The sequence below is a fragment of the Triticum aestivum genome, chromosome 5B (assembly GCF_018294505.1).
Source record: "Triticum aestivum cultivar Chinese Spring chromosome 5B, IWGSC CS RefSeq v2.1, whole genome shotgun sequence".
Taxonomy (NCBI): Eukaryota; Viridiplantae; Streptophyta; class Magnoliopsida; order Poales; family Poaceae; genus Triticum; species Triticum aestivum.
In genome coordinates, this window is record NC_057807.1 from 657,826,832 (window position 1) to 657,834,731 (window position 7,900).

Sequence of the window (7,900 nt, forward strand, 5' to 3'; positions counted from 1 at the left end):
CAGCAGCAATCCTTGCAATTTGAGAATGTGCGTCACTTTGTTTTGTTAGCCCACAGACCACAGCTCTGTTCTGGGCACATGCCTACTTTGACCTCCAGGCAACTCCATTCTCACCAGCATGATTTAAACTTTTTGAAGCATTTCCTTGGGAAGGTTTCCTATTACTCTTGCAGAAACCATAGAGACTCGAGGAACAAAAATCGATGAATTGATTTCTGGTAGATACTTCTCTGGTATACAAGAAACCTTTGATATCATGATGAAGTATATTCTTGGCATGGCAAGTATGCAGCCCTTTCGTAAGCTGCTCTGTATAAATTAAAAAAGAAGAATGTTTGAGAAATATGAATAGACCTTTTTAATCAAGATAATTTTGTAGCGAGCAAACTAAGTGATAGGTTGCATTGGTGTTTTCCCCCCTGTGGTCTGTTCTGTTGGGTATGCTCTGCTTTCAGGTGCTAATTCTGTTTTTGATGGACCCTGTGTTTCGTATTACTTCAGTTGTCAGTTATATTGCTCCTGTTTTGCACAATGGCAATTGGTACCACTGCTTTAACTGTCACAATTCCTGTTTTGTGCCTTGCTGATCGGCTCTTTCTTTTCCAATATGTATGCTTGAGCCCCTGTGCAACACCATGTGTACTCTCTGTTTTCTTGTTGCATGTACATCCATCTTTAGCTTTTGATTCAGGTGATATCCGTCTATAAAGTTTACCGGTGTGTCTATGATAGGATGCATGACTAGTTTAAGTTTGACCATTTGTTTGGTTTTGTACAGAGATGCCAATTGGTTTAGCTTCTTTTACCCTGTGCTTAATATTCCTCAATTTTTCAGAGAGAGGGATTATGTGTTGGGAGGGATTTCTATCATCGGGGGTTGCACAATACGAAAACCAAGCTTTTCTGGCTGTACTTTTTTGCTTTGGAGATTTGTAAGGCCATCACCTTTTTTTTTTTTTGCAGTTTATAGTTCTGTATGAATCGCATCAAGAATCATAGTCTCAGAGAGTTATTTTCGTGTCTCGGCTATCGTTTCTAAGACAAAGTTTAAGTTCCTTTTGTGCTTTTGCTTCTCTTATTACATAACACAGTTTGTCATCATTACGTGTGAAGTAAAATTTGCGGCGGCATCTAAAGCAAGGCGATGTATCCGGACATCCGGTGCAAACCTGAAAACTTAAATCGAGTGCCATTAGATCTACAACAAACGCATCCGCTCAAAGGTGGAACCCCGACCTGCCACTTAAAACACTACTGTACTTAGCAGATAACCCCTCTTTCCTACTCCCTCTGTCCTGTAATGTAAGACGTTTTAGTGTCAAAAAAACGTCTTAGGACAGAGGGAGTAATAATTTAGCTGGATCGACTTATCCCCTCCCGCTCCTACTTCCTGTACTGCAGAGAAAGCCTGAGGCTTGGCGGCCACAACCGGAGGAGCTCTCAACGTTCACGCCGGAAACACCGGCCATGGAGGTGAGGTAGAGCGACACCGGTGCCCGTGAACTGCAGGGGGGCACGTCCAGCACAGTGCGGCCGTTAATTTCGTGTAGGCAATCTCTGATTCAGTTCGTCTTGTACATATTATTCCCTTTGATTTTGTAGCTCCTCCTTAGTGAACTTCTAGCTGAATGCTGATGTAATTTGTCTATGTATGATGCTATGAACGTTATCACTCAAGATTCAATGTAAAATTTTGCTTCTGTTAATTTGATTCTGGAGTGAATTGGTTGTAGAAATCTACTGAGAAATGGTTATTTATCACACGGAGCGACATGAGTAAAGTCTGGGTTGGGTACTAACAACTTTAGCAAGCACTACTCTCAGCCTGTGAATAATGATGGAAACACCATTGCAACTAGCTACATGGTTGCACCTTTGAGTCAGAAGTATAGAAGAAGACTGTTAAAAGGAGATGAAAATGTGTACATGAACTAAAAATATGTGCATGAACGAACAAACAGATGGCTCGTGAACCACAAAATTGTTCAATCAGGGGCAAGAACTGAAAATGCAGTAAGCCTCAAAAGGTTGCACTTGCATGCTTGCAGCAAAGAGCAATTCATGTTCCTAAACTGGACATGCAGTGAGCAGTTCATATATTCCTACTCTTTCCTAAAAGATAACAAGCAGACTCATAACTGGTTGGTTCATTTATGCGGTAGAAAAGAACCTCCAAAATGACACAAATCGTCTCCTGATTAAATAGTGAACGCGAGAGTTTTATGGACAGTTCTTTGTAGAAGTTGTAAATTTACCAATCTCAAGAAATGAATCCTGCAGTCATTCAAGCATGAAGCAGGCCCTGCTGGTAAGACAAACTCACTTTGTTTGTTTCAGGACAAACAAGATAGCAACTTCACATGACTTTGTTTGGGCAAATACAGAATTCAAATGACCATCTCGTGAAAACCTTTTGCAGTTAAGGATCATTAAATGCACTCGAATTCTGAGTATCTTCCGAAGAATCGAGGTTTTTTTTTTAAGTTTATGTTCTCCTCAGATCCAGGTACATGACATTCCAATTGCTTACAGGAATCAAGATCATTTTGTAGTGAGCAACTCGGCTTCCATTGCTGGTAAACTATCTAGCTCCTTCATCATCCTCGTTTATTAGACTGCTAGTCATCTGACTCTGCTCAGCAATCACCGGACAAGAAATTAGCACATCACTGACGCTAATCTACATGCCCATGGTACTGAAGAATACAGTACTTCAGAGGAGAATAATGTCAGCATCCAAACTCAACAAAACAGACCTACATCTGCACAAAATTCAGTTCCAAAAAGTATTAATATCGTATTTTGATTCCATATCGTATTTACCAAAGTATTAATATCATATATACCAAAAAACGTATTTACCGAATCGAACTAGCCGAATGTTCGGAGTCCACCGCGTTCCTAAATCAACGACCAAATGAGCAGGCAATATGATCGATAGCACCAAGCCACCTCACTATGCTGCTTGTGACACACTTGGATGCTCCTACCAAGGAAGAGGTTTGTCCTAAGTCAAACTTATTTACCTTTGACCAAGTATGTAGAAAAATATATATTGTTACTCCTTCTGTTTCAAAATAATTAAAGTTCTAGGTTTCATAAATCAAACTTTTTTAAGTCTGATCAAGTCTCTTTTTTTCGAATGTAAGTTTGACCAAGTATGTTGAAACATCTACATCGATCTACAAAATCAAATATATCTGGTATGAAAATATATTTCATAATGAATTTAATGAAGCAAGTTTGGTGTTGTATATGTTGATATATTTTTACGTAGATTTGGTCAAACTTGATGAAGTTTGACTTAGGACAAACTTAGAATTAGTTTGAAATGGAGGAAGTATTTAGAATATATATAATGAAAATATATTTTGTGACGAATCTAATGAAATAAATTTGATTTTGTAGATGTTTCCAAAACTTGGTTTTCAAATGGATGGAGAAGCCCCTTATCTGCTATAGTTCACTGTAGTTCACTATGCATCGATCATGTGGAGCAGACGGCGGTGAAACAACCTAATTGGCTTTACCTGCAGGAGATGATTCCAAGCAACCTAATTGACCGGAAATAAGGAAGGGATTGTACCAACAAATGCCGCTTCGTATCTAGTAAAAAATGTTTCAGTACAGAACAAAAGAATTCTTGAAATGATGACTACCATATCATCGTATCTAGTCAAATTCCACCTCGTTCAATTCCTTGGACGATTCCACTTAATTCCTGCACCTATCATCAGGTGTCAAAGGAGGCAAATCTAAGTTAACTACATTATCACAGTCAGTAGCAAACTGCAAAGACAATGTTCGCTGGGTAAATGAGAATATACCAAACGTGGATATTTCATGACCTGTACACTGAATCAGTTTCTGATTTATTTCAACAGGGAAATCTAACAAGGACATGCAATACATAAGTAAACAACGTGTAGAAAGATGCAGCTCATTTTAATTATCAGGCACAAACAAAATGGAACAGTAATTTGGCAACAGAGACTATACTTGCTATCTGCTGAAGCATTGTGCCAAATGTTAACATTTCAGAGAGCAGTAACAGGCACTGAAGAATACTACCGTACGTCAGAGCAGAAGTTCAAACTCAAGCCTGCATGTACAATTCCTCGAAAACCGTAGATACATACACCAAAACAGCAAACTGCATCCGCAGAAATTTCAGTTCCAGAAAGAATCCACTAAACATGTACGTATATTTCTGGCAAGGTTTCTATATCCACTCTCTGATAACAACAACAAAACTCATGAACAATGTGTTCACTCGGTGCTTCAGGTGTTCGCCACCACACCGCCAGTAACTAAGGACAGAATCATCTACTTGTACAATCTTTCGAGTACTTCCAGTTGATTGCCTCCAGACTCCTAACACGAAGAACAGCTTTCTGAAGTTTCCTAATTCCTCTTCCCACTGCAAATGAAGGTACGGTACCGATTTGTCTTCCGCTGCACTGTGACTGTTGGCTCACTCGTCGAATTCCTCCCGGATCTTCTACTTCCTGCAGCTGTCAGAGGAGTCAAAGAGCAAAGACAAGATTCGTCAGGCAAATGAGAATAGACTAGTGTCTGCTTTCACAGTAAACATTTCGTCAGGCAAACACAAGATTCGTCACGTAAATGAGCAAAGACAAGATTCAAAGGATTACTTCTTCTTGACTTTCACAGTAAACTAGTGTCTGCTTCAAAATTTCTAACAGGACATGCAATGCATAAGGAATTTTGAAAAAGGATGCAGGTCATTTTTTATCAGGCACTAGCTGCCTCTGACTACTTGCTATCTGCTCAAGCATCGTGCCAAATGCTAACATTTCAGAGAGCTAGTTGTACCTGTAACAGGCATATGTTGCAGAAAGTTAAAAGATCTTCAGAGGCATCATGTAATTAACGTTGATACCTTGTGGAAGAAGAAGATCCTGATGTTTTATTCTTCTTTCGAGGCGAACGGTCGTTCCTGTCATCCTCTTGGTCACTCTTTTCATCCTCCCAGTCAACAGCTTCGTCATTTTTATGCTCTGCCCTGGTCAAGCTTGCCAATCTTCTGGGAAGAAAAACATTGTAGCAGTACTTTGCAAGATCCTTTGTTTCCTTTTGTCCTAGCTCCTTCAAGGCAGTCTCCATGAACTTCTGGGGTTTATTCTGTGGAACCAACTTGTCAAGATCTTCGAGTTTCTTTCTGTCAACTGAAGCCCATAACTCTGCAACTTGCTCACCCATCGCATCAAGCCCGCAGTTTCTGAAAGCTTCCTCACCCAACTGATCCTTGATCCAGCTCCTCGCCTTGCCGACATGAACGCGTACACAGTCCTCGGATCCTGGATGGGCACACCTGCACCTGTCCACCACTTCTTTCCTCATCTTCTCTGACTCATCACTGGCTGGGATATCTATGTTCAGGCGACAGACAGTTGTGCCCAGTTTTGCTAAGGTTGCAGCTTTGTAATCATCAGCTTCTGCTTCAGATGCAGCAGTTTTCCACTCAGGGATAGCAGCTAGATGATTCACAGGGACTGTTCTAACACGCTTCTGTGCATAACTTGACAAGTTGCTGATCTTAGGAGCTACTCCTTCCTGTGAACAAGCAGACTGAGTTAGACGCAGGTTCTTTCAAACAACACTGGATAAAAGAACTCAAACAATGTGGAGACGATTTTTGAACTAAATTTCGCAAGAAACCGGAGAAATTCGTCCAAATTTCGCACAAATCCTAAATCCTAATGTCCCCAAATTTCGCACAAATCCTGATATCCACAAGAACTCGGAAGAATTCGCACCTGGGAGTGAGATTTGGAGCGTGCCTGGCGCAACCCCGCGATCATCTTCTGCGTCGGCTCGATGTGCGCGCGGCCGCGCCCCCGCATCCCCGTGGCCACCACCCGCGCCAGCCAGACCGCCGCGTCGGCCTCGGCCAGGCCATTCCGCTTGCCCGCGTGTCTGGGAACCAAAGGGAGGAGGCCACCACCGCCTCCGCCGCTGCTTGTTCCTCCCCCTCGTCCGCCACCACCTCCGCCCCGCCTCTTCCGAGCCTTCGTCGAAATTATCTTAGGAGCCGCTCCTTCCTGGAACAAGCAATGTGGAGACGATTTCAACTCAATTTCGCAAGAAATCTCGCAAGAAATTGGGACAATTTTGCACAAATCCTAATACCCGCAAGAACTCCGAAGAATTCTAACCTGGGAGTCGGAGCGTGCCTGGCGCAGCCCGGCGATCATCCTCTGAGTCAGCTCGATCTCCGCGCGGACGCGCCCCCGCGCCAGCCAGAGCACCCCGTCGGCCTCGGCCAGGCCTTTCGGCGTGCCAGCGTCTTCGAACGCGCGCCGTGTCAGCAGCGCCGCACCCCGTCTCGGAACCAACGAGAGGAGGCCTCCGCGCCTAGGGCTCCCTCCACCGCCGCCGCCGCTCCCGCTTCTTCCTCCCCCTCCTCCGCCGGCACCTCCGCGCCGCCTCTTCCGAGCCTTGGTCGCCATGACGGCAAACACCAAGGAGAGCGCAGCGAGCGCAATCACCAGAGCTACCTCCACGGGGAAGGGTCTCGCCGCCGAGGACGCCCGGAAGTACTCTTCCCAATCCCTCGTATCGAATTGCTCGAGATCCTCCCGCGTCACAAGAAGAACAGGCCCGAGCCGGGGCTCTGCGAACTCCAATGCCGAGCAATCTCCTCCTCTGGTGTTTTCTGGCTGTGGCCGCATTGATCGCAGCAACGAAACCTGCATCTCCGGCAGGTGCTATATGAGCAGCAGTAGGATATGGTACGCTTCTTCGAAAGCCTTGTCTGATATGGGAAATTTTGGCCGCATCTTGGGCGTTGGCGGCGAGGAACAGGAGCGACGATGAGAGGAAGAAGCTTAAGGCGGTTACGGTGGGTTTTGGGAGGGGGCGCGCGGCGGGAGGTAGGGGACGGAACGGTTGGTTCGTTTTGGGAGGCGCGGGGGGGGGGGGGGGGGGGGGGGGGGGGGGCGAAATCGGTTGGTTTTTATTAGTGTATATTTTCCGTGGGCAGCTTGCGCTAGTATTTGCTCGGCTATGATGTGTAGGTCTCTCCTTTTTTTTCTTACATTTTCTTTTCACTTAATAATTCAGAGGCGTGGGTCTCTTTATCGATCGAAGAACGAGTTTGTTTTGATTTGTCTAGTTTTCTAAGGATGTGTTGAGAAGCAACTACTCTCCAATGCGTGCCCTTAAACCTCCCGCATTCGTCCGGACCGAGCGTTCCGAACCTCTATTCAACGGAGTCTCGCATCTGTTTGTGAACCATTCCGGACTCCTGTCTTTTCGCAAACCGGAACCAAACCAAGGGCTTTGCGAAAATCCGGACACCAGCCATGTCGAACTTAACATCCCCAGGCCCACCCAAAAAAGAGGTGGAGCTCACGCTTTTGGAACTGGACGAACTGTTTCCACGGCAAAATCACTCTTTCTCAACCCTCTCCTGTTCCATCCCGTCCTCTTTGCCACCGCCACCGCCACATGGAGGACCTGTACGAAAAGTTGTAAGAGACGGTGGTGGAGGATCCGGCGAAGTCGGCCGCCCGCAAGATCAACTCGGTGACACGACAAGATTGTCGGCTCAGACGGAAGGCAAAGGCACCGCCGCTCAAGAAGTAGAAGGCCGGCTGGCTGTGTCCCGGACTGGGGTCTCTCATCACCTCATCTCCCGGACTGGTGGGCCAGGCGGAGGACCCTCACGTCGGTACACCAGTGGGCCACGTTCAGCCCTGTAGCGTCTACAACTTGTTCTCCTTGGACGTAGCCGACTAGGATGTAACCCTAGACCCTCCCCCCCCGGTATCTATATAAAACGAGGGGTAGGGAACGTAGAGGTGGCACAACAATCTCAGGGTAGATTGACTGTACTTTGTACTCCATCTGAATACAACAACAATCTCAAGGTAAA

General features: G+C 45.3%; 1 protein-coding gene across 1 annotated transcript; it reads right to left on the reverse strand.

The window, feature by feature from the left end:
• Positions 1-4,073: 4,073 nt before the first annotated feature.
• LOC123115196 (uncharacterized) lies at positions 4,074-6,719 on the reverse strand. Its single transcript, XM_044536425.1, has 5 exons — positions 6,440-6,719; positions 6,180-6,310; positions 5,781-6,065; positions 4,904-5,577; positions 4,074-4,514 (listed from the first exon to the last, which is right to left on the reverse strand). The coding sequence occupies exons 1-5, from the start codon at positions 6,717-6,719 to the stop codon at positions 4,502-4,504; spliced, it is 1,383 nt and encodes a 460-aa protein (XP_044392360.1). The 3' UTR covers positions 4,074-4,501.
• Between the last annotated feature and the right edge of the window lie 1,181 nt (positions 6,720-7,900).

Excerpts from the sequence above, each read along its gene's own strand:
- LOC123115196 (XM_044536425.1), bottom strand. The coding sequence starts at position 6,719 with ATGCAGGTTTCGTTGCTGCGATCAATGCGGCCACAGCCAGAAAACACC. Across the intron at positions 6,311-6,439 it reads TCGGAAGAGGCGGCGCGGAG|ACGCTGGCACGCCGAAAGGC; the intron begins GTGCCGGCGGAG and ends GCGCGTTCGAAG. Across the intron at positions 6,066-6,179 it reads AGGCACGCTCCGACTCCCAG|GAAGGAGCGGCTCCTAAGAT; the intron begins GTTAGAATTCTT and ends TGCTTGTTCCAG.